The sequence below is a fragment of the Lolium rigidum genome, chromosome 4 (assembly GCF_022539505.1).
Source record: "Lolium rigidum isolate FL_2022 chromosome 4, APGP_CSIRO_Lrig_0.1, whole genome shotgun sequence".
Lineage (NCBI taxonomy): Eukaryota > Viridiplantae > Streptophyta > Magnoliopsida > Poales > Poaceae > Lolium > Lolium rigidum.
In genome coordinates, this window is record NC_061511.1 from 273,945,983 (window position 1) to 273,973,794 (window position 27,812).

Genomic DNA, 27,812 nt, shown 5'->3' on the forward strand with positions numbered 1-27,812 from the left:
TTACGTCTCCCATCTTCCTCGGCTGGCCCATATCGATGTAATTCTGCTCGAGATCATGCTTTTGTGCTCTTGCACCAAAGGTTCGATCAGTTTTAAGTGTTGTAGCGCGACCCGGTGAGCCCTTTCAAAGTCGTTGCGTCGATTGACAATGCCGACATGGACTGAGCGGTAGCCCTCGCGGTGACCGACTCTAGCGAGCCTGCCGAGGTGCGTCCTGGGGGGTAGACCAACATGATCCTCGTCGTCCTCGGTGCTTAGATAATTCTGGCAGAAGGAGATGCACTCGTTGGTTAGAAACCCCTTGGCCATGCTTGCGTCTGGACGTGCCCTGTTGCGAACGTATCCTTTCATGACACCATTCTGCCTTTCGAAAGGCATCATGTTGTGGAGGAACGTCGGGCCAAGCTGCCTGATGTCATCAACGACATGGAGAAGGAGATGGACGCATATATCACAGTATGCGGGCGGGAAGTAAATCTCGAGCTCACATAATATCACCACGATCTCATCCTGTAGCATCTTGAGCTGCCTTACGCCGATCGACTTCCTGTTGATAACGTCAAAAAAGTTGCAAAGGCCAAACAGCGTATCACAGACGTGCTCGTCCATTATCCCTCGGATCGCAGCGGGAAATATCTGTGTCATGAGCATGTGGAAATCGTGAGACTTCATACCGGTGAACCTCTTCTTCGCTACGTCCAGATATCTGCTTATATTCCCCGAGTGACCGTGAGGAACTTTCACTTCTAGGAGGCACCTGAAAAACTGCTCGAGCTCCTCCGGACTCGTTGTGAAGGAGGCAGCAGGAAGCAGCACCGCGTTCTTCTTAGCCCTTTTGCGGAGACATTGAGTCCCTTCTGTCTGATCATCATCATCATCGTCATCGTCGTTGTCATCATCAGTATCGGGAGCTTGAAGATCTTTCCTGATTCCAAAATGTTTTAGATCGTATCTTGCTTTCGGTCCATCCTTGGACTTTTCTGAGTTGCAAAGAGTGCCAAGCAGACTCTCGGTAACGTTCTTCATAATGTGCATGAAATCGAGGCTGTGGGGCGTGTGGAGGACCTTCCAGTACTCCAAGTCGTGGAAAACAGACATCGCTTTCCATACACCGAGCAGCAGCTCTGGCTTCGATCGCTTCTTTCCCGGCGCTGGGCACTCCTTCCAATTTTTCAAAAGATCGTCGATTTCTGCGCCGCTCCTCGGGCGCGGGGGTCCATCGGGCTCATCTTTACCATTGAAAAGATCACCGTGTTTTCTCCACGGGTGATCCAAGTGAAGCCACCTTCGAGCACCTGGGTACACGGTTTTCGAGGACCCGGGATCCCTTGGTAGCTGTCGATGCGGGGTCTCGTCGATGCACTTCACACAGCCGCAGAATCCATGGCCGACCTGGGCAGATACATATGCGTAACCAGGATAGTCCCTGACCGTCGTGATCAACGCGGCTCTCATATCAAAATAAATTCTAGTGTAGGCGTCCCACGTACGGGGTGCGTCTTCCACAACGTGTCTAACTCCTCTTTCAGCAGCCCGAGATATAAATGCATGTCGACACCTGATTGTTTCGGCCCCTGAATGAGAATACTCAGGTGTATGTACCTTTGTTTGGTGCACAACCACGGGGGTAGGTTGCAAGGCCATACAAACACAGGCCAGGTGCTATGCGTGCTACTCTGGTTGCCGAACGGATTGAGTCCATCGGTGCTCATACCCAGCCTGATGTTCCTTGTGTCACCCCCGAACCTAGGGAAGGCGATGTCCAATGCTTCCCACTGGCCAGCGTCTGAAGGGTGTGTCAGCATATAGCCCATCTCCGGATCTTCTTCGGGCTTCTCCCTTTCCGCGTGCCATTGCACGAGCTTTGCTTCCTTAGGGTCCACGAAATACCGCTTCAGACGGGGAGTGATAGGAAAGTACCATACCACTTTTCGAGGTACCTTATTGTTCCCAACCTTGTACCGTCTGTGGCCGCACACTGGACCTGTGGTTTTGTCCTTGTACTTGCCCCGATAAATCACGCAATCATTGATGCAGGTGTGGTACTTTTCGTGCGGTAGGTCAAGAGGGCACACGACTTTCTTGGCCTCCTCGGTACTACTTGGCAATGTGTTCCCCTCCGGGAGACGATTGTGCCAAAATTTCAAGTTCTTGCTGAAGCTGGAATCGGTCCACTTGTTCTGCGTCTTCATCTGCAGATAATCAAGCGTTACATGCAAGCGCGTATCCTGCGGACGGCACCCAGGAAAGATCGGAGTCATCCCGTCTTTCTCCATTTACGACAGTTTGGCTCTCTCTCTGGCTACAGCTCTATCGTTGCTCGTCTCCTGGAGGAGCAGATCTTGAACATGAGAGTCCCGCAAGGCCGAAATTAGCGGGGTCGCGCCAGAATATTCTTCTTCATCATGATGATCTTCTCCGCCAGCATCTTCTTCTTCATGATGATCTTCTCCGCCGACTTCTTCTTCATGATGATAGTCTCCACCGACATGTGGTGCTTCGTCGTCTCGCTCGACATGGTCTTCATGCGCACCATTTGATGGGGCCGGCCGCGCCTGGTTGTCTTGCATGAAACTGCGCCTCAGCAGGTGCTCCTCCAGTTGTCCGGAATCAGGGTTGATCCAGCGCTCGAGTTTGCACGATCGACACGGACATCTTATCTGGCGCCTCTTGTTCCGAATCATATCCTCCTTCGCGTCTATCTTGTATCTAGAGATTCGAGCGGAACTCATCGAGAGGACCATGCTTGCCTGCCAATGGTATACATAGAACATGAAATTAGAACCGACACACATGCACACACATGCATGGGCCGTACCTCTCCTCAAGGTATACTTGGAGCGGAAAAATTCGGCATGACCTCTCCTAAAGGTAGGACATATGGGTAGTGCAAAAATTTGCCGAAACAGAAATAAATCAACATTTCGGCAAACATCCATGCACCACACCGGCACACACACAAGCGCTTCACCTGCAACAAGCATCCATACACATGACCGCCACACAAGATCTACAAGCATATGCATGTCTCCTCCAAGCATATGTATGTCTCCTCCAACTACTCACCTTGTAGATTCGATACCGAGACGAGACCGCGGTCGATGAGTTGGAGAGGAGGAGAGAGTATGGAGAGCCTTCTCCTCAACACCAATTATGTATCAACCAAAGTATGTGCAATAAGTACCCAAGCAAGTGAAAAGTATGGCCAAAATGGGATGAGAGAGAAGGGGGGACGAGCTAGATGGAGGAGAAAGAAGAATGGCTTGGGTAGTGTGGTAGGTGGGAGGTTGGCACTTTTGTAGATCTGGTTCGCTAATTCTGTGGCGCACCATACACAGTGCGCCACAAAACAACTTATTTATGTGGCGCACCAACGCCAGTGCGCCACATAACACTTTATTTCTGTGGCGCACCGAGGCCAGTGCGCCACAAAATACTTTATTTCTCTGGCGCACCAAGTGCAGTGCGCCATAGAAATAGTGAAACCAATGATTGGGGTTGTCAGGGTGTGGGCCCCACCTAGTTTCTGTGGCGCATGGATTCTTGGTGCGCCACAAAATTAAGCTATTTTTGTGGCGCACCGTGCCAGGTGCGCCACAAAAAAACTTTCTGTGGTGCATTGTTGGGTGGTGCGCCACAAAAATAAGATCTCACCTATAAGGCTTTTCCTACTAGTGAGGCTATCATACGGAAAATAGTTCTAGCAGTGGAGTTGCGCCATGGGGTCACGAGTAGTAGCTCGTGATGCAACATAAGTTCATCAACCGAGGGGTTACGTAAATACCACTCATAAAATATAAAGATGTGTTATCGGTGCAGATCAAACCTAGCTACTCCTGAAATATACACCATGTATGCGATGTTCATCATCATCACAACAAGCACGACAATAAGCATCCAATGCTCAGGCTCCTCAAAGGTAATACTCCGTCAGGAAGGCGTTGAACCAGGCCATCCTGTTAGCATGAGTCATCGCGAGATACCTTTTCGCATGTGCCTTGTGATCCGTTAGGTGGCTCAGAGCATGGTGGACTGCAGTGGGAGTGAGCGGAGTAGCTGGAACATGGCCGACGTTGATATTCTTCATCTAAGGATAGCTCTCTATGGGCTTGTTGATGAGATCCATATCCCTAGGGCGAGACTGCGATGATGAGGTTACTTAGTTCTTCCTCATGTTCAAGCTAACAACATCCATCATAAGTTACTTAGTGAATGAAGTGCAAGAGAAGGTGCAATGCGCTAACCTTGGTGTAGGCATAGTATGCATCACCGTCCATCATGATAGCTGATGTGTTCTCCACCCAACACACCTCCTCTAGGGTTTTTAGCATGCATACATGAACCCACCTTGCTCTTCGGTGCCTTGGATGGTTGTAGATCTGATCGACACCAATCTCACGACCAGTGAACTTGTGAACTCGCTTTCAGGTCACGATTTCTTAAGAACTGCACGGGTCATCCCTTCCTTGACCAACTCGCACACCCGGTTCAGCACGAAGGTGGACAGAGCGGCAAACCATATTATTTTCATCTTCGTAATAGGGAAGTGCCTATCAGGAGTCGGGATGTACCGAAGGGGTAGAGCAGGCAACACAGAGTTTGCTGACAGATCAGGGGACCTATATAGACAATCAAAGTAGTAAAGTGCAAGAGCAATGGCAAGCAAGCTACTTGTTAAACACTTAGAAGCTCTCGGGATAACATCATTGACGGTGGTAAGCAAGCAATCATGCTAAGAAACTTCATTGAAGTACCAAACACGTCGTTTGCACACATATTGAACATAAGACAATACTAATCTTTTATGCTTACTATCATGTATAAGTTCATAGCTGGTAAAAGGAGTAGTTGTACACATCATAGAACCACTCGTAGCAGCTATCACGCTTATACATGGACGACATAGCTTAGAAGAACGCAGAAACATGTGTTCGATGAAATAACGTCGAATTGAAATCTTAGGAACCCACTCTAGGCTAACGGATCGAAGCAATAACTAAGCAAAACTACTCTACTTATACAGATCGAAGCAAGAACTTATAGATCGAAGCATAAACTTGGCTAAAGTACACTAAAATTAGAGATCGAAGCAAAAAAAAAACTAATGTAAACTACTTTAGGTCTTACAAATTGAGGCAAGAAAGTAAGCAAAACTACTAGATCGAACCAAGAACTCTCTATCCCTACATATACCAACAACCTTAGTGTAGATCCAAACTAGGGTTCGGAGGTACTCTAGTGATCTGGTAGTCGGAACCGACGGAAGAAGACGTACATGTCAGAAAGACGTGGGAGGAAGAACTTCCGTGGCGGAGGTCCACCGGCTTGAGAAGAGACTGTCCCTTATCTTGGTCGTCGGCGAATAACTGTGGATGAAGAGCTCAAAAGGAAAAAAATGGTGGCACACGGCTTTCGGTGGTGAGGCAGGGAGGTGTAAATATATAGGGGTGAGTGGCTTATCTTCAATGGGGATGATGACTTTGTGGGCTCTTGTATTCTAGTGGTTGGCTAGAGGTGGTTTTTGGAACATAATCATGGTTGGTCTCGAAATTTCAGTCATAACCCTGTTTCGTGATTTGGACAAGAGTCATGTAACTTATGTCAAATCTGACTTCACTGCCCAATTCCAAAACTTGGTTTACAATTTACAATTTATAAACTTACCATTTTTGAGAATTCACATATGTGTTTGAACTCAAATCTATGCGCTAGATCTTTTTCAAAATTTGATAAAAAAAAATACAAAATATCCTTTTGCTAAAGTCTATCTATAATATGTGCACGCCAATAGCATATAGATATAGTAGATAATCTGGTACAAAAGAAGGAAAACATTCTTTGAAGAATCGAGATTCATAATTAATGCTTGTCTTGTTTGTTAGATTAGGTCTAACTTTCTTGAACAAACTGCGAGCGTGGAACTTGATGAGATGAAATAGGGAAAGACATAAGATAGAACTTAAAATTAATTAAAGTGACTCGTCTTCAAATCCACTTTGGTTGGAGTTCGAAAAAGGAATAAAAATAAAGTAAAACCAAGTTGCTTTTCTAAAATCTTTTTGGCACACATGTCGTACGAGAATTTGGTTGGTGATCCAGATTTTGAAACCAGCGCAATATGTCAGAGGCACATTTTCATCTTGTGGTTACATTACCAAATCTCATGAGCTTGAACTCTTTCTTTTTTTGAGAAACATCGTGCTTGTTCTAAGGAGGTTTAGAATGAAAGTATTGCAAAGGAAAAAAGGATAGCGGCAAATATTCGATGCAACCTGACGTACAATAGGCTTGAAATGTTTTCTATGCCACATCAAAGAAATGGCAACACGTTGCACAAAGTACACCTATATGTTTCTTTTTGCGAGGTCATACATACTATATTATAAAATAAAACCAAAGACATTCCAATTTCCAAGATACCAAACGGATACTCCACATGTTCACTGCTTTTAGGCTGTCCATAGTGCTAAGTATCATATAGTAGTATCATGTATATGATACTTGTGTATGATACTATCCCTATAGTGGGTAGTATCATGGAGTAGTATCATAGTTATGCTATATTTTTTGCTATTTAGAATCTCAATGCAAATTGATGTACACGATTTGTTTAGCATTAATTTTTCTCGTGATATGTGCTATGATACAGTATCCACCTATGATACTCTAAACTCATCTTTCCTCCTTAATTAGCTGCCACATCAGCATTTTTATGGGACCAATATATATGATACTAGCTAAGATACTACCACTATGGCTAGCCTTAGCAGAGTTCATGATCTTCTGGAAACCCGGAGTCTTCGCATATAGGGGATCCCATTGACCGCACACGTTATTAATCGTGATGCACGCCGGATCTGCGCGTACGCGGCTCCGGCGCGGCACAGAAGCTCCCCGCCGAGAAAGCTAATCCACATCGCCGTTAGTAATGTGAAGATCCACATCAGCCTCTTCCATCTTCATCTCCCGGGATCAGATGAGACGAGAGTTCAGGAGCCACCACGCTCCACAGTCCACACTTGTATGTACTGCCTTTCGGCAGATGTGTGCGTAAAGTTTTTAACCTGTTGTCACCGACTTTTTGCAAAGCATCGAGCGTGAGTACAGTACATCCTACATCAACAAACCTAGTAGATATCTAAGTGTACTTACTTTCTCAAAAAAAAAAAGTGTACTTACAAATGTCGTTAAAGCTACTGGTTGGTGCCATCAAATGTAAGGAACGGATTTATGATCAACTACACCAAGTCCACTATCTGCCCTTTTTAACGGCGCCAGCCAACTCATAAATTTCCAGTACTTCCTCCTACTATAAAAAAATCTTCTCAACTCTATCTAGATACGGAGATATACAGACATGTTTTAGCTATAAATTCATTAGTATCTAAAGAAATTTACGGAGCTTTTAAAAAAGGAACGAATGGCGTACTAAAAAGACAAAACTGATAATGATATATTCTCTTTATAATAAACAATCACACCTAAATCTTATAGTCTAGTTACCTAGCAGTCATCATTGACATGATTAGTACTAACTCCGTCCCCAAATATAACATGTTTGAAAATTTCATGGTCCTAGTTTGAAATTTGTTATTTATAATATGTTCACAAAATTTGTAGAACTATATATGAGATGAAAGAGATTTGCAAGATGAATGCAATGGTAACATTTATACATTCTTAAATCATATAATTTGATATTTATTACTGATCAAATTCGTGCATAAAAGACCGTACAAAAGATGCGTGCCTTATATTTTGAGACATATTGAGTAAGTGTTTGATTTGCTTGACTCACGCCTTCACCCTTAGATCAGTGAAGGAAACTAAAACCCTGTTTCCTACCACGTGTTTAAGCAAACCTAAAATAGAATCTAATTGCGCAGAGGATACATTAATGTAGGTTGCAGGGCGTAATCAACATGGTGTAATGTGGTGTTTGTTTTCCAATTTGTGTTGTACAATTGATTCTCATTATCCTAACTTATTCACGAGTAACTAAAAAAAATCACCTTTTCCTGGCAATAATAACTATGATGATCTTTTAGTCTAGAAACTTCTATCAAGATATTTGTTGTATTTTCACATATATATAAGAATACTATGACAAAGACAAATATAAACAAATTTTGATGAATTAAGAGGCATAAATTAGTTAGGCAAAGTGATGTGATACTATCGGTTTGCTTAGGGATACGTTGTAACAAAACATTTTTCAATAGTGATTTTTTTTTGCTTATATTTAGGTGGAATATGTTGTAACTATACCTTATTCAATAGTACCAACATACACTTAGGGAAATATCTATTGCAACAAAACAATTTTGGTTCAAAGAAACCATATGTATTTGCATTAGTTCAATATTTATATTGTATGAAAGTATACTAGCTCGATATGTATGAGCATCAGTACAATATTAATTGGTTTATACAGAAAAAGGTAGTAGCGGGAATCGTATATCGAATGATGAGTAGGTAAAAATACAAAAAAAGAATTACCAGATGGATGGAGTAAAAAAGTTCATTATAATCAAGTGATGATCAATGTCAACTTTCATTTCATATATAATTAATTGGATATGTATCTTCGGATTGGTTAGATTGTAGTTGTGTTTGGACATCATGTGTGAGTACCAGTGATTTGATTTTGTTTCATAAAACTGATCGAACAAACTGATGTCCTAGATGCAACTCCGACATTTACATTAGCATTCTATTTTTTAAATATTGTGCCTTGTGTGGTTGGCTTTTTTTGGACATTTGTACTTATGCAGCTTTGAGAAAAAATTAAAAAAAACATAATGGAGAAGAGAACGTCATGATATATTTATATTATTGTATTTGAACGTCTGATTATTTGATTCCGAACTTCCATACCAAACTTACATGCTACCTAGCTGCATTCAAAATTATGCGAGTTACAATGTCGTTGTAGTTTCAAACATTTGGGATTCAAGTCTACAAAAAACAGGAGATACTATGAAATGCAAAAATAGGAAATAAATAATTAGGCAGAATATTTGAAACCTAGTAATTTAGCATACAATATAGAATGAAATAAAATAAAAAAATTGTAGTTTAGTTCAATGAAATAAAAAGTTGTACATATTTTAAAAAATTGAAAAATAGAAAGTTAGAGTTTGTTTTGGTGCAAAAATAAAGTAGAAAAAATAAAAAATTGTGAATAACAAACCTGGTTTTCTTAAAGCCGCTAGATTAATTGAAAGTTTTTTATATTCATTATTATTTATAAATTTTGTTCTGTTTTACTGTTTCACTTTAAAATACTGCATATTTGTTTCAAGATTGTTTCTACTCCCTCTGTTCTTGCATACAGGGCCATAAACTTATATTTCAGATACCAAGAAAATGAAACCAACTAATAAATAGCACAATTAATTATGTGAAAATGCTCTTGGCTTTCGGGGTAATTAAATATGTTGCATGTGGTGTCTTCTTTTCTATGGCTACATGCAATATTCACATTAATGAGAATCATCCAGAAACCTAATCATTTTTTCTCGATTAGTGCTTGGCCTTGTATACATGAAAATATTTTTTTAATAGTAGCCTTGTTTTCAAGAACAGAGAGAGTAGTATAATATTTCTGACAATTCAGATAGGTTACGCAACAAATAAAAGCCAGCATATTCCGTTGACTGCACACGTTAATCGTGATGCACGCCGCACTTGCATTTCCGCTGCTCCGGCGCGGCACAAAAGCTGCGGGTTGCGTGGAAGGCAAACTGTGGTGCTACGCTGATAACAAATCGAGATCAAATGAGAGAGCTTTGGTCCCATCGGCAGCACTATAATGAAAGACCAATCGTCCCCACCGATAAAGCTAATCCACATCGCCGTCAGTAAAGTGGAGATCCACGTCACCTTCTTTCATCTTCATCTCTCCGGATCGGATGAGACGAGAGTTTTGGTCTTTTGGACTTTTGGAGCCACCACATTTGTACTCAGTATACAGAACTGTTTAGTTCTCCTTGACAATTTTTTTTTTAATAATGGACGGACATAGATTTGGTGTACATGGACACAAGTGATCTCGTTTTTAAAAATTAAAAGTCATAGTCTTTTGAGTTCTAAAGAATTATATTAAAAAATTGCATATAGTCAATGATGTATCCCACAAACGTGCAAAATATAAATTATAAATACTTTATATTCTAAGCTATAAAAGGAATAACAAAAGTGTAGATCCGAGTAGTCATTTTGAAATCTCCAAAACATATCAGATTTTGTAATCTTTTTCTAGCAAAAAACAAAAATAATTTTGGGTTAACATTTTGCACGAGTGAGATGTATCATTGACAATCTCCAGAATTATTTTCATATTTTTTAACAATTTGTAAAAATATCTCTTATATATATTTTTTAAAATAGAGAGAGCACTGGAACTCGGGATCCAAAAGCACCTTTCAAATAATAAACGCTTTATTTCTTAAGAAATTTAGATATTATATTTGTCATCTGCATAACTAGTAAGCACATAGCTGTACGAACTAGAAGTTACAAGCATAAAAATCTTAAGCTCTCGGCTAGAAAACAAGATCGCAATATATAAAGCCTAAGGCGACAAGGGACAATCCGAAGATAACCCTACCGATTCATGTAAGGAAAAAAAAAAGATCCCTCGTCTTATCTTCTAACCTTGTGGCACCTTCGTAAAGAAGTCATGATGCTCCACACGTTGCAGAGGCAACAACGAACGGAGTGTACATGTGTGCCGGTAGATGAAGTGTATAAGAGAATTATTTTACTATCAAATCTTGTTATTTCTATATAGCAAAAGCAACTAAATAACAGCAAGCGCTCCCAATGTAATAGTAACTTAAATCTAGAATACTCACCATTGAGTTAATAAAAAATATTCTTGCCGCTATATGGTGAATATAAGAGAGAACCTATCTAAACGAGCGGAAATTCAATTCGGCTCCCGGGTGCGTATGCTCCCTATACCGAAAAATTATATTTCGAGTTGTCGAAAAAATTTGACAAAAAGTTCTACATGTACATATCCATAATATATGTGTTGCGGTCAGAAACCCACCGGCGGGCAGCGACTGGCAACACCGTAGAGCCGGGAACAACTAGGGCTGCTGATGTCTACGGGAGCTTCTATTCTTGTAGACAGTGTTGGGCCTCCAAGAGCAGAGGTTTGTAGAACAGCATCAAGTTTCCCTTAAGTGGATCACCCAAGGTTTATCGATCTCAGGGAGGAAGAGGTCAAAGATATCCCTCTCATGCAACCCCGCAACCACAAAGCAAGAAGTCTCTTGTGTCCCCAACACACCTAATAGGTGCACTAGTTCGGCGAAGAGATAGTGAAATACGGGTGGTATAAATAAGTAGTAGCAATGGCACCGGAAAAGTGCTTTGCCCAGGACAAGTAAACAAGCAAGTAGTAACGCAGCAGTAGTAACGCAGCGGTAGTAACGCAAGTAAAACAATAAACAAGCAAGCGATAGCGATATTTAGGAACAAGGCCTAGGGAATAGACTTTCACTAGTGGACACTCTCAACATTGATCACATAACAGAATAGATAAATGCATACTCTACACTCTTGTTGGATGATGAACACATTGCGTAGGATTACACGAACCCTCAATGCCGGAGTTAACAAGCTCCACAATAATGCTCATATTTTAGTAACCTTTAGTGTAAGATAGATCAAAAGACTAAACCAAGTACTAACATAGCATGCACACTCGTCACCTTCATGCATATGTAGGAGGAATAGATCACATCAATATTATCATAGCAATAGTTAACTTCGCAATCTACAAGAGATCATGATCATAGCATAAACCAAGTACTAACACGGTGCACACACTGTCACCTTTGCACACGTGCAGGAGGAATAAAACTACTTTAATAACATTGCTAGAGTAGCACATAGATAAATTGTGATACAAACACATTGCAATCATAAAGAGATATAAATAAGAACCTCACTATGCCATTCAACAGTGAATAAGTATTCTGTGAAATATAGCCTAAGAGACCCACACGGTGCACACACTTGTCACCTTTACACACGTGGGACAAGGAGTCTCCGGAGATCACATAAGTAAAACTCACTTGACTAGCATAATGACATCTAGATTACAAGCATCATCATATGAATCTCAATCATGTAAGGCAGCTCATGAGATTATTGTATTGAAGCACATAGGAGAGAGATGAACCACATAGCTACCGGTACAGCCCCGAGCCTCGATGGAGAACTACTCCCTCCTCATGGGAGCAGCGGCGGTGATGAAGATGGCGGTGGAGATGGCAGCGGTGTCGATGGAGAAGCCTTCCGGGGCACTTCCCCGCTCCGGCAGGGTGCCGGAACGAGACTCTCGTCCCCGGATCTTGGCTTCGCGATGGCGGCGGCTCGGAAGGTTTTCCGTATCGTGGTTTTTCGCCTCAGGGGTTTCGCGACGGAGGCTTTAAGTAGGCGAAGAGGCGGCGCAGGAGGGTCGAAGGGGTGGCCACACCATATGGCGGCGCGGCCAGGGCCTGGGCCGCGCCGGCCTATGGTCTGGGGGCCCAGTGCCCCCCCTCTGGTCCTTCCCGGGTGTTCTGGATGCTTCCGGTGAAAATAGGAACTGGGTCTTCGTTTCGTCCAATTCCGATAATATTTCGTTACTAGGATTTCGAAACCAAAAACAGCGAGAAAATAGGAACCGGCACTTCGGCATCTTGTTAATAGGTTAGTTCCGGAAAATGCACAAATATGACATAAAGTGTGCATAAAACATGTAGGTATCATTAATAATATGGCATAGAACATAAGAAATTATCGATACGTCGGAGACGTATCGCATCCCCAAGCTTAGTTCTCGCTCGTCCCGAGCAAGGTAAAACGATAACAAAGATAATTTCTGAAGTGACATGCCATCATAACCTTGATCATACTATTTGTAAACATATGTAGTGAATGCAGCGATCAAAACAATGGTAATGACATGAGTAAACAAGTGAATCATAAGGCAAAGACTTTTCATGAATAGTACTTCAAGACAAGCATCAATAAGTCTTGCATATAACTCACGTATTTCTTCCGTATATAATCTTTAAGCCCATCTTGATCACGGCCCACCTCTAACCTGGTCAAATTCCGGTGATAACACATGCCCCCCTGGTTTTGGAATTGATAATTCCAAAATCACTCTGTTTTTCTTCGTCGGGTCATGTCATGGCAGAGCAGAACCGTCGCAGCATTTCTCGTCATGATGCCCTGTCTTCTCAACTAATCCGCGTGATTTGACCGCTGCCTTTGGGCACCGCCTCCTCGGAAACTGCTGTGGCATTGAATTTCTACTATAGCCCCTTTATTTAAACGCCCTGAGCAGTTTGCCACTTTATCTCTTTGCTCTGTTTCTGGCCATCGGCACCCAAAAACCCCCGATCTCCCATAGCCATGTCTTCTTCTTCTTCCTCCTCCACCTCATCGGTCTTCTCTGACTCTTCCTCCTCTCGCGAGCCGACGCCGGAGTGGGGCTCGTTGGCGGCGCACGACATTCTCGCCCCGACGTCCTGGGACAAAGAGGAACATGATTCCTCCATCTGGTCTGAGGATGACAAATCCCTGACCGATGGGGAGGGCAACCTTCAATTCCTCGTCGAAGGGGAAGAGGAGGCGGAGAGCGAGGACGACCGCTTCTCCTGGGACGATTTCACCTCCTCCGAGGAAGAAGCGGAAGAGGACGACGATGACTCCCTTGAAGGTTACCCACCAGCAAAGCGCCTCCGCACCTGGTGGGACGATGACAGCGATGACGATGATGAGGAAGATGAGGCTCCCGTAGAAGGCTACGGAGACTCCGATGAAGAACCTATCAGCAGTTGCGCCGGAGGCAGCGACGACGAGGGCAGCAATGGCCCCTAGATTAGGGATCAGTAGTAGTAGTTGGCTTTTGCCCTCTTCCTCCCTGAGCAATCGGCTCTTTCCTTGTAAGAAATCCCTCTATTAATGAAGAAAATATTCCTCAATTAATTTCGCCTCCTTGTTGACTTTGCCGATCGTCGAATGGAGTCGCCGTACAAAGAGCCGATAGCAGGACATCGGCTCGCATTGCGATCTGGGGCCAAGCTGTTGCTTACCCACACGGTCCAACAGGTCTTACTAGGCCTAATCCTCGTCCAAACCATCAGCTTGAACTCCTCATCAACCTCACATTATGACCTCTGGTCTGAACCGATTCCGTTAACTTGCTAATTTGAGCTTATTCCTCTAGAGTCGATATCAGCGTATCGGCTTTGTTATTCTGAAGTCGATGCTCGTGCATCGGCTGTATTTTCATCTCGTTATCTCCGTATGTTTTCTCAAGTCGATGCTCGCGCATCGGCTGTGATGATTTTTTCTTCGCCGATTTAAAATCGGCCTCCATACCTCTATCGCCCATCATCCCACATGCTTGGGAAATACTTCTTGAGGTGTTGACCATTGACTGGCTATCGGGAACTTCGTCCGTCCAACTCTTCCAACATGTATGCATTACCCTTCAAGGCCCGGACGACTTTGTACGGACCGTGCCAATTAGGAGACCACTTGCCATATGCCTTGTCCCCGGTTCCTAACGGCAACACGGCCTTCCCATACTAGATCACCAACTTGAAACTCCTTTGGTCTAACCTTCTTATTGTAGGCACGAGCTACCCTGGCTTTGTTCTCCTTGATCTTCTCCAATGACCAAAGCCTAAGTTCTGTTGCGTCCTCAATAGTGTCACTCATCAAAGCTACATATTCTTCCGCTGTCAGATCATTCTGAAACGTGACACGTCTTGATCCAGCTGTAATTTCCCAAGGTAATACGGCTTCCTGTCCATAGACAAGCTGGTACGGCGAAGTCTTTATAGCTCCATGGCACGACATGCGGTAGGCCCATAATGCTTCTGATAACTTCTCATGCCAATCCCTAGGGTTCTCGTCAATCTTTCTCTTGATCAGCTTGATTAAGCTCTGATTGGACGCTTAGCCTTGCCCATTAGCTCCGAGCATAGTACGGAGATGATCGGATCGGTTTAATCCCCATGTCATCGCAGAATTTCCCGAATTCTTTAGAAACAAAGACCGAACCTCCATCGGTCGTGATAGTTTGGGGAATCCCGAACCTATGAATCACGTGTTCTTTCACAAACTTGATCACATCTTCCGATTTCACTTTCTTCATAGGGACGGCTTCCACCCACTTGGTGAAGTAATCCGTGATGGCCAAAATCCATTCATGTTTTTTACTCGACGCCGGATGGATTTTGCCGATCATGTCCATGCCCCACCCTCGGAACGGCCAAGGCTTGATGATAGGGTTCATCGCCGATGCTCGGTACCATCTGAATCTTCCCAAACATCTGGCATGCTTGGCACCCCTTATAGTAATTGAAGCAGTCTTCAAGCATGGTGGGCCAATAAAACCCTGAGCGCCTGACTAGCCACTTCATCTTGTGAGCCGACTGATGAGTTCCACAAGCGCCTTCGTGCACCTCATGTAAGAGCCGATTAGACTCGGTTGGTCCCATGCACTTGAGTAGTAACCCTTCCAACGTCCTGTAGAACATATCGTCTCCTATGAGGACATACTTCATGGCTTTATATCTTATCCGTTTAGGTGCCCCCCGAGCCGAATCTTTTAAGTAATTGAAGATTTCGGCTCTCCAATCATCCTCGTTCCAGGAATTGCACTGGACTTCCGACCCTTCAGGTATATCTATGTAACCGGACGCCATTTGTGCGAGATTGTTGGCCTCGGTGTTTTGGGATCTTGGGACCCAATTAAAGTTGATGTACCGAAACTGTGTCATCAACTCACGGCATTCCATCCAATATGGGAAAAGCGATTCACTCTCGCACTTGTATTCATCCGTGAGCTGGTTAATCACCAACTTGGAGTCTCCAAAAGCTCTACTCGCCTCGCTCCGGCTTCCAATAGCAACTCCATCCCCTTACGTACTGCCTCATATTCCGCCACGTTGTTGGTGCAAGGGGTAGATAATCCGATGGAGAAGGAGTACTCGCCCCCGAGGCGACACGAGCAGAATGCCGATGCCACAACCATCGTCGCAAGCCGATCCATCGAAGAACATAGCCCATGCACGTATAGATAGTGCTGCTATATTGGTACTGATTCGCTCGGCTATGAGATCGGCCAACGCTTGCCCTTTGACTGCTTTCGCAGGCTGGTACCGGAGATCGAACTCTGACAACGCAAACATCCACTTACCCAGTCGGCCTTTCAACACAGGGGCCGACAGCATGTGCTTGACAACGTCTGACTTGCATATGACGAAGATCTCTGCCGTCAAAAGGATGTGATGCAGCTTGGTGCGAGGTAAAGAACGAGGCGGAGGCACGGTTTCTCGACCTCGGGATACCTTGTTTCCGCGTCCAACATCCTTCTGCTGAGGTAAAAACGACCTTTTCAACGCCCTCGTAGAGTTGCACCACTACCGAGGCGATGGACGTGTCGGCCTATCGACAAGTAGATGTAGAACGACCTGTCTTGGCTGGGGCGGAACTAGCACGGGCGGCGTCGTCGGATACCGTTTAATTTCATCAAACGCCTGCCGCTGTTCCGCCCCCGGTGAAATTCGTCATGAGATTTAGTCTTCACCAACGCCATGAACGGCTCGATCCGTCCCGACGGGTTAGAGATGAATCGGCGGACGAAGTTGATCTTGCCGATAAGACGTTGGAGTTCCTTCTTCGTGGTGGGCGGCCGCATGGTACGCACTTGCCTCCGACTTTTCAGGACGATCTCAATTCCTCGTTCATGAACCAAAAACCCTAGGAACTGACCGGCCGTCACACCAAAGGCACACTTCTTTGGGTTCATTCTCAGTCCGAACTTCCGAGTTCGGTCTAGGACGCGTCGCAAATCTCCCAAGTGTCCCTCCATGGAGACGGACTTGACTACCACGTCATCGATGTAGATTTCCACCAACTTGCCGATCAGATCGTGAAAAATATAATTCATGGCTCTTTGATATGTTGCACCAGGCATTCTTCAACCCGAAGGTCATGACCACATATTCAAACAAGCCTACCGCCCCTGGTACTACGAATGCGGTCTTGTGTATATCTTCCGGAGCCATGAAGATCCGGTTATAGTCGGCCGTTGCCATCCATGAAGCTTAAAACCTTGTGGCCAGCAGCTGCATTGATCAATGTTTCCGCCACGAGCATCGGATACTCATCTTTTGGAGTGGCTCGTTAAGATCTCGGAAATCGATAGCCACACGCCATCGGCCGTCCTTCTTTTCTACGAGGAACGATACTGGAGATCCATTCGAGCATACCGCATGGCCCGATGAACCCGGCGGCCAACATCTTCTCGATCTCTTTCTTGACCTCTTCCGGGATTTCGGCCTTCATCCGACGTGCTCGTTGTTGGAACGGCCGAAATCCTTTCTTAAGGGGAAGCCGATGTTCAATGATGCTCTGTCTAACCCGGGCATCTCTCGTGTAGTCCCATGCAAAGCAATCCGGGTATTCTTTCAACGGAGCAATCATTTGACTCCTAAGCCGTGGATCTAACTTCTTGCCGATAAAAGTTGGTCGCGGCTTATCCCGGGGCCGATGTCGACTTCCTCTAGCTCATCGCCCGAGGTGAACCCATACCCCGCGCTTTCCGTCACCCGTGAGGTCGACGCCAACATCCGGGAGAGCCGGTGGTGCGGATAATACGGTCCGACCGCTAGAATCGGCCTCCATCTTGATCATCACCAGGATCTTGTGGCAATGTCGGGGCCGGTCGCGTGGACCGGCTCCCTCTTCATCCTTGCTATGAGAGCAGCTGCCCTTATCGCTACCCTTACCAGGGCGGTACCCAAGTTCTACCATGTTGATGTTGATGCCATGGGAGCGGGTTCTGTGGAAAGAGCCGATGAGTTCGGCTTCGAGGACTGCCTTGATCTCGTCATGCTTCTTCTTGAGCTCGTCAGTCAGATCCTCGTACTTGACCGGAGTGCTTTCCGCCATCTCGGATGTAGATGGCGATGCGGTGGATGTCGAAGAGTGTCCCACCGGCGTGCGTGAATGTGTTGCGGTCGAAACCCACCGGCGGGCAGCGACCGGCAACACCGTAGAGCCGGGAACAACTAGGGCTGCGGGCCGGCCCCGGTCCCTCGGAGCGACGGCCCGCAAAGCCTCCTGGTCACACGTCCGATGCCGTCGCAAGGGCGTGCCACCCGACCTATACCCGGTCGGGAAGGTGTTGGATGATGCCTCGCTTAGTTTCCTCGCATGGCATACACGTAAACGTTAAATACGAGCCTCGATCGGCTCTCGGGTTATCCCGTGAATCGGCTCAAAGAGCCGATCCACCCATGATTCGTACAAGGTGTCCGAATATATGGTGGTCCCGCTTGATCAAGATAAAGCTAATGCGATCTACGACGATTTAGGGTTTTCACCGCATAATCGGATCATCCTACTCACGATTGGGCCTCGCGCTCGCGTACGGTGATCGTAAGCCGATCCTAGACGAGGCCTAAAAACCAACACGAGGTTGATCCCCGGAACATCCTCGTCTAGGGCTAGCAAACTACACCCTACACGCCGCCGGATCCTCCAACCCTTTGTAAGGCCTAACTATTGCGGATGTTAAACTAATCCTTGAAGAACAAGGAGCAACCGTAACGGATCGGATCTACTAAACTATGATCAAGCGGGGTGCCGCCCCTACACCTAAGATAGGTGTAAGGGCGGCTAGATGTATAAGGGTTGCACTACGACAACATATGATACGAAGAACAATGCTAACCCTAACACATCTAAGATAACTACGTTGCTCGCCATCAAAAAGGCTTCAGCACGAGCAACGCATGAACAACGTAGATAGGCTTGTGCTGCCTAGATCGCAAGATGCGATCTAGGCAGCATGGTGCTTACCGGAGAAACCCTCGAGATGAAGGAGTTGGCGATGCACCGAGATTTGTTTGTGTTGAACGTTGGTTGTTGTTTATTCCATAAACCCTAGATACACATTTATAGTCCAAGGGACTTTCTAATTCGGGCGTGCACCTAACCGTGCACGGGTAAAACTCTAACTCCTAACCGATACGTAATCTAATATGTTACAGATACAAGGGCAAACTAGCCCAAACTTTGCATGTAAGGCCGATTCACGTATTTCTTCCGTATATAATCTTTAAGCCCATCTTCATCACGGCCCACCTCTAACCTGGTCAAATTCCGGTGATAACAATATGTGCATTCGTCAAGTTTCACGAAAAATCAATATTTTTTGTGGTCTATGTAAAAAAGAGAAAATTTATCTTGTAAAAAACATTATATTTAGCACTGAGTTTTGTCTTTTTTACACACATCACATGACAAATCCATTTTTTATGAACAACTTTGTGAGCGTGTAGCACGTGAAGACGTACGTGCAAATTTTTCGTTTCAAATTATTTGAAATTTAAAATATGTGTAAGATGAATTTAAAATAGAGGGAGCATATGCTCCAATATTCCAAAAAACCACTCCCTCTAAACGGGTGACTATATAGATCTAGCAAGTTACACTGGTAGAATAAGTGTTTTGTAATCTGATAAAAGACACAATTTCTACTTTTATGGTAATTACATTTACAAGCTTGTCTTTAGTGAGGATAATCCTCCAACACATATCAGAGCAAGAATAATAGAAGAGTCAGCAGTTGGCTATATATTTTTGCCATGTTATCTATAGTCTACTTGTCATCCCACACAATAGTTAGATACTAGTATAAACTACTTTATATACATATGATCCACCTTGCAATCTCAGACTAGTCATAGTGGAGAGTAACATAGAGTAGTAACATGGTGCATGTTACTACCCTATGTTACTACCTCCATAGTGGATACTACGTAGTTACTTATATGTGATATCATGCATGCTATATTTATTAGATTGTAGACTCATCTTGTCTTGAGAAGTGTGATGTTATGGTAACATAGCTAGTTACCACTTCACTCTCTTTCTTCATTTATTATCATGTCATATCACTAAATGCTTTGGGGTGTGTGATGTTACTAGCTATGTTACTCCCACTATGAGTAGTCTCACAAAGTGCCTAGGAGCACGCGCTGCAGTTGGCTATTATTTTGTAGCCGACTTCTTTTCTCTCTCCTCTTCTCTCATCCAACTAAGCAAAATTATATTATTTTAAGTCTTATAAACTGCTGACTGTACCTTACTGTATTATCCAACTAAGCAAAATTATATTATTTTAAGTCTTATTACATGCCTTACTGTATTTGCTCTTGTGTGAACGCCTAGAAGTCTTAAGTGTACTTACAGTGCTTTTGAATGCTACTGGTTGGTGCTATCAAATGTAAGGAACGAATTTTATGACCAACGACTCCAAGTCCATTGTCTACCTTTTCTAACACCAGCCAAACTCATAAATGAAATCCTTCCTCCAAAAAGAAACACCTCATAAATGGATCCTCCTAAACCCAACAATCCTCCACACCGTCCACAAAACCAGCCAACCACAGGAGATCCGGCATCGAAGAGACAAAGAAAGTGTCACACTCACACAGCCGCTCTCCCTCTCAACTTTGAGCCGCCCACCCACTCGCCGCGGCTCCCCCCTTCCTTCTTCCTCACATCGCATTCCTTCCCACAGAATCCATTCCACCATTCTTTTCTCCTTCCCTTCCACTCTTTCTCCTCGAGTCTATTCCGATCCGAATTCTTCTTCCTTGGTCCAACTCCCAACCTCCTCTCTCCCCCAGTCCCATAGTTCACATCACCTTTGCCTTTGCTTGCCGACCCGCCCTTCAGCTCAAGGAGCAAGAATCCAAGCACTCCACGGAACCTCCGAGCTCAAGCCGAGAGATTCCAAGAACCTGAGGGAGGGATCCGTGGAGTGAAGCCAAGACATCCATCCAGGGAGAGCAAAGAAGGAGTAGTAGTAGTACTACCTGCAGCAGCAGCCATGGTGAGGAGCAAAGAGGTGCCCAAGAAGCCCAAGGACCCGCTCCTCACCCCTCCCTCCAAGCCCAGGGGCTTCAGCACCTTCAGGGACGCCGGCGGCGGCGGGAGCCTGCCGAGGAACCGCGGCGGCGCGGCCATGACGTCCCCGGCCCCGGCCTCGGTGCCCAACTACATGCGCGGCACCAGCAGCTCCGGCGCCAAGGCCGGCCAGCGCCAGCGCCAGCGCGCGTCGCCGTCCGCGTCCACGCCGACGAGGCAGCGGAGGCCGCTGCGGGTGACGCCGAGGGGCAAGGTGCTGTTCCCGGCGCCCGCGGCGTCGCCCGGCATGGTCCGGCCCACCTGCTCCTCCACCCTGAAGGGCGCCAAGTTCCCCCGCGCGCTCGACCTGGCGCCCGGGGCCACCGACGCCGAGGGCCCCGCCGCCATGCGGGTCTGCCCCTACACCTACTGCTCCCTCAACGGCCACGCCCACGCGCCCGCCGTGCCGCTCCGGAGCTTCCTCGCCACGCGACGCCGCCTCATCAAGACGCAGCAGAGCATGAAGCACAAGGGCGTCTCCGCCTTCCGCAAGGGCTCCACCGCCCACCAAAAACCGGAGGGCAAGAACTCCGTCTGCGCCGGCGCTGTCGCCAAGGTCGCGCCGCCGGTTGTCGACGAGGTCGGCGACTTCTTCGTGGAGGTGTACACCGGCCCGAGGGTCAGCTCCGGCACCAGCTGCAGCGACATGTCCTTGGACGAGATGGACGACACGGTCAGGCGGATGGAGTTCCTTGTATTCGACCGTTGCGGCGCGGACGACGACGTCGACAAAAGGAACGATCTTGCTGTTCACGGTGACGGTGACGGCGAGGACAGACCTGGTGTCTGCAGGGACAGTTCGTCGGAGTGCAGCGATCCAGGCGTCTCCGGCAATCTCGTGGAGGAGTTGCCGTGGATGAGGTACCAGGGGTACGAGTGTGATAGCCTGGATGACGATGTTTCAGAGGAGCAGATTGGGGAAGCAGAGGCTCTTGCCCAGCAGCAAGAAGGTGAAGATGAAGAGGCCAAATCCTGCGGATCGGGCGATGAGCGCGAAGAGGAGGCCATCCAAGAACAGGAACCAGAAGATGATGAGGAGATCGTCTCAGATTTGCCCTCTGAAACAGGGATCGTCGCCGAGGAAGAAGGCGTCGATTACAGATTGGACACAGTGAATCAACATCAGGCTTTCACAGCAGAAGACACACAAGATCCAGGAGACGACGAGGAGTGCGTCTCGGATGGCGGCCACGAAATGGAGATCGCCGCCGAGCGAACATGTGCTGTTTCTACGGTGGAGGTCTGCAGGGAGCAGGAAGAAGACGAAGACATCATCCTGGGCAAAGTGTGTCAAGCGGATACTTCTGATGGACATGGCACATCAGAAGAGACGCTCTCGGTATCGGAAATTCTCCAGGCTGAAGTAATGGAGAATGTGCTGGAAGACAGATGCAAAGAGGAGAATTCAGCAGATCAAGAGGCAGAGGATGACGAGACCAGCATGGATTCGGCCAACGAATTAGAGGATACTTCTGATGGAGATGGCACATCAGAAGAGAAGCTCTCGGCATTGGAAATTCCTCAAGCTGAAGTAACAGAAAGGGTGGAAAATGTCCTGGAAGACAGCTGCAAAGAGGAGAATTCAGCAGATCAAGCAGCAGAGAATGACGAGACCAACATAGATTCTGCTCTCCGATTCGAAATCGCCGAGAAGGAGAAGGATGATGATGAGTCTGAAATGGAGATTTCTGAGACTGTCCCCGATGTTGCACGCGAAGAGGATTTCTGTGAGCAAGAAGCAACCTCCCGAGCTGTTTCAGAAGGTGAAGTTTCTGACTCCAATGCTATTGCTTCTCCAGATGTTGAAATCTCGAATCAGCCAACAGATGGTGGCTTTGAACAAGATGCGACCACTGTAGAAGATGCATTTGAGCAACTTGATACTGCTGCAGAGAATACTGTGAGTGGCACAAAAGATGCTCAAAGGGGATTGGAGATTACCACATGCAAATCTGAAGATGTTTCTGCGGAATCTGGTATAACCCAAGAAAGCAGCCAGGTCGTTTACTCTGTATGTGTTGATGCCCCTGCTAAAATGCAACCAGAGATAACAGAGCAGGGGCAGGAAGACTCTTCTGAAGAATCTAGTGTTCCCCAAGAAAGTAGCCAAAGTAATATGTCTGCTCATGTTGATAATGGTGCTCAAATAGAATTGTCTGCTGATGCCACTGCTCAGATGGAACCAGCGATTACAGAGTGCAAGCTGGAAGAGTCTTCTGAAGAATCTGGTATTCCTCAAGATAGTAGCCAAATCAGTATGTCTGCTCATGTTGATAATGGTGCTCAAATAGAAGTATCTGCTGATGCCACTGCTCAGATGGAACCAGAGATCACAGAGTGCAAGCTGCAAGAGTCTTCTGAAGAACTGGGTATTCCTCAAGAAAGTAGCCAAAGCAGTAAGTCTGCTCTTGTTAACAATGATGCTGAAACAGAACCAGAATTTACGACATGTAAGTCAGAAGGTCCTTGCGAAGAATATGGCATCGTTCAAGAAGTCATTCATGATGGCAACTCTGCATATCTCGGTGAGGGTGATCAAATGCACTTGGGAAATGTCACAAGGGAGTTGGAAGCCACCTCTGAAGAATGTGGTATTGCTCAGGAAATTGGTGAAGATAACTCAGCACTTGTCAGTGATGATACTCAAAATGGTTCCGAGTTAGCAATGTGTGAGCTGGATGATGCTTCTGAATCTGTTGCGGTCCAGGAGACTGATCAGGATCACAACTGTGAGGATGTGGTTAGTGCTGCTCTAAATGAATCTGAGCTTATTACCCCATCTGAACTGGCATATGCGGAATCTGGTGTTACCCAAGAAGCTGTTCCAGATGACAACAATGCAGATGTCAATGATGGTCCCGAGAGAGAATGGGAAACAATGGCATGTGAACCAGAACAGGCTCACGAAGAACTGGATATTATTCAAGAAGGTGATAAAGATGATTGCACTGCTGGCGCCTGTGTTGGTCCTCTGAAGGAAACACAGACAAGCGACAGAAAGGATGCTTGTGAAGAAGTTTCTGTTACCGAAGAAGCTAATCTCTCGCACGCTGAGCACAACTATGACCTCTCCGCTGCTGACAGCAATGGGGAACCTCAGAGCCTACCAGCAGAAGATTATGATGCAAAAGAGTTTTCTGTTGACGACATGTGCAACGTATTCAGCGGGATGAACCTCAAAGGAGATGTATATGTTGATCCTACCGAGTCTGAAATTAGCCCTAGGAAAAGATTGATCATTGCCGGGAGGAGAAGAACACCTGAAGAAGAGGAGCACATGCGAGGTTTCAATCCGAGGGGACCTAATTTTCTTCCTTTGGAACTGGACCCAGACTCGGAGAAGGTTGATCTGAAGCATCAAACTGCAGAAGACCGTAAGAACGCTGAAGAGTGGATGATTGATTACGCACTTCGGAGGGCGGTGAACAATCTAGGCGCTCGGAAGAAGAAAGTGGAGCTTCTGGTCCAGGCATTTGAGACTGTCCTACCACATGATGAGGATGAGAAGAAGAGCACACCCACAAGGGCTGTCCAGGCTTGCAACTGATAATAGTTCTAGTAGAGGTAAAGAATAATTTTGGAAAGCTATCAGTAGTTTTGCACTGACATTGTACCCAGTACATCTCATTAACCTGTTACTTGCTCTCTTTTTCTCTTGCAGTTAGTGGTTGGACTAATTATGATATTGACGACTCGCGAGCTACTAACTCGGTGGTCGCTGCAATATTAGTGCCAGAGACCTGCTCCAAGCCTTCAAGTTGGACGAGAATAACTACTTACTAGTTCACCAGAGATCGATCACTAGAGATCTCTGGTTAAGGTGGAGCTCAGTACTTCGTCTCCACATGGAGAGGGTAAAACTAGTACCGACTGATGAAGAGTTTCCTATCTAGTTGGTGAGCTGCAAAGGAGTAGCTCAACAACCAAGCCGTGTATATACGTCTCATAGTCCTAATGTTTGGTATTTGTACTGATGTTTGTGACTTGTGTAAAATGTCGAAGGGATCATGAGGTGCTGCACCTGTATGGCCTTGACAGAGATCAATAAAACTCTTCTCGAGTTGCATGCTTGCGGCGAGAAAGACATCTAGTATGTATGTATAGTAGTACCTGTGTAGTTGAGTTATGTGCAAATAATAAGAATCACACAGTGCCCCTGTGAATGCACATCAGTATGTTATTTTTAGCCCTCTATGCCATGCCTGAAGAAATTCATCAGCTAGGCCAAATCGGCCAACTAAAACTCTAGACAGTTAAATTTTAATTTGCCCATAAATCTGAAGGTGACGCCGTGTGCTTGAATCTTGTGGAGAGATACCTGAACAATCAAGAAAGCTTCCTTTCGTGAAATCGCACACATCAACCAATCTGATAGTTGCAGGCAAACTGTGCCGAGTCGTTATCGTACGTCTGGAACAGTCCAGAAGAAATCAGAGGCCCGCATAGCCGGATCGGAAGTTTGGAACCGAAAGGAGATGATCTCCATCCGAGCAGTCTCCGTCTAAGCTGACACGCCAACAGATCAGCCTAGAATCCCGTGGCCGGCGTGCAGCCGGCCAAGGATCTTGCGATGTGACACGAACCGAACCATAGGCATCGTACACATTACTCCTCGTCACAAATCTCCTTCGTTTATCACGTGGTACAGCTAGGTTTTCAGCGGGTTACAGGTCAAGAAAAATAGATTTCCAGCGATTAAATTCCACAGCGTTAGTGAAGGAGATCTTGTGGCTCTTCTTAAACATATAAGCTCAACTTTAAATTAACAAAGCTACGACACATACAAGATGCAGAAAATACGGTCCATGCTCGTGTTTATTTGTCCAGATATCCATGGATTCCCGGATAGACAGATGCATGGGTATTATGTGAACCATGTATCTGTCTCTTATAGTCCTTCTATGGTAACTGGCATTGTGATTGCGTACCAATGTCACCGATCACAACAAACACATATGATTGATCATGCAATCCTATATGTACTCATGATCACCTAATATTGACATAAAGAAGTAAGTTTTTGGAAATAAGTACATGTAACCCACACAAATTCACAGAAAGTGTGATGCACTCTCGAGGTCGTCGTCTTACATGGTTATTTTGCTAATGTGGATGTTGGCAGTCAGGGCGGACCTACCATGGTGGAAAAGTTGGGTGGGCATGATCCAAATGAGACCCTCCAACCAGGAATGGTCCAATCTCTTCACCCCATCTCTTCGTCTCCTATGTTTCTCAGCCACTAGGCTTCTCCTTCCCAACGGCGGCCATGGGGCACGGCGGATGATAAAAACATGAACTAGCAATTCGAAGGTGCCGTAATGGTCAATCCAGGTTAGCGCTCTTTTTACGGAAGCAAAATTCTCCTTTCTCTCTTTATTGTTGTGCCCAAGGCGGTTTTAGGTTGGGGTTAATGGTTTGATTTGGGGGTAAATTTGGGGATGTGTTCCTATATATGAATCAAACAACTTGTATAGGAAATTTCCCATAGGATTTAAATCCTGCACAATTCCTTTACAAATATTATAAATCAAAGGAGCCCTAGATCTTGTCATGGTAGGTTTATGGTTTGTGATGGACTAAATTATGTTGACTTTATCTGTAAATTTCTTAGGAATTGTTTAGTTTGGATTTAAATTTTTGGGTTGGACCTAAAAAGGAGGATTATTTGAAAGTTTAGTAAATTTAGTTAGGAATTTGTGCTTGCTGTGAGATAAATGTGGCTAAAAGTTACTATGTCGTGTTTATTTCATAGGATTTTTCAGTGGATACTCTCGATTATTTGGCTACGCGATTTTAGAATTTATTATCGTGCGACATTTGAACAAAATTAAAAAGTACGGGCATACAAAGAGGCAAGAAACGGCATGCCAACTGTTCTCCAGTTGGAGCTATCAGTACCAAAGATGAAGAAAAACATTTTTCTAACCATGCGAGCATTCCTGAAGAAGCTTTCTAAAAGATAGATTAGTGTTGGAAGATGTTAGCTAGTCCTATGAAGTTTTCTTTGGTTTTTCTTGCTGAGTGAGAATGTCAAGGAGTTTGACTAATGCTAATGTGACTGATTTGTATGCCAAGATACTGCCACACATTGTTCCCGGCGATAGTTCACATGAAGAGTTAAATGTTCATAAATCTGAAAATGCTCCAAAGCAACATGATGAACAAGGAGAAAAAACTACAAAGCAACATGATCATCAAAGATAAGTAAGTAATGAGTAGCATGATCATCAAAAAGAAGGTGCACAATAATCACAAGCTCAAAAGTAGCCAATTTTCCTGTGATGAGACGGAAGATGACACGTCCTATGATGCAGATGGTGATCGTGAGGTAAAAGAAGTGGGAACCTGGAAGACAAAGCAGAAATTGTCTGATGGTAGCTGTGAAGTGCATGCAAGAATTTGAGCTTGGGAAGGCTGACACCAAGCAATTCAAACAAGCACTAGTCAATTATGGACTAAAAATATCATGCCACCTATTGTTCTCGAAGGATGAGCCCAATAGAGTTAGTGTCAAGTGTAGTTGGCCCAGATTTAGAATATGGATCAATTAACAGTGGATCAACATGGCTTCTTGTTCCCAAGGAGGGACAACAAACTGGTGAGTAGAACTGTCAATGCTGAAAAAATTATGTAGATCAGGATAATCCACCTTGAAAGCTAGAGAAGATGCAAGAAGCGTTGTTGGCTGTGCTTTGATCCTGGATGAACTGCTAGGGCTAGCTCCACTGCGAGTCGCCATGGTCTGCGAGCAATAGATGAAGAATTGCGGAACCCTAATTTCGCGAGGAGGGAGGGGATATTTCATG

At 45.3% G+C, this 27,812-nt stretch overlaps 1 protein-coding gene across 1 annotated transcript; it reads left to right on the top strand.

Moving 5' to 3' along the window:
- Positions 1 to 20,929: 20,929 nt before the first annotated feature.
- LOC124648804 lies at positions 20,930 to 25,090 on the top strand. The gene is made up of 2 exons (XM_047188506.1): positions 20,930 to 24,570; positions 24,668 to 25,090. The coding sequence occupies exon 1, from the start codon at positions 20,930 to 20,932 to the stop codon at positions 24,551 to 24,553; it is 3,624 nt and encodes a 1,207-aa protein (XP_047044462.1). The 3' UTR covers positions 24,554 to 24,570; positions 24,668 to 25,090.
- The last annotated feature ends 2,722 nt before the right edge of the window (positions 25,091 to 27,812 follow it).

Coding starts and splice junctions, on each gene's coding strand:
- LOC124648804 (XM_047188506.1), top strand. CDS start 20,930: ATGGTGAGGAGCAAAGAGGTGCCCAAGAAGCCCAAGGACCCGCTCCTC.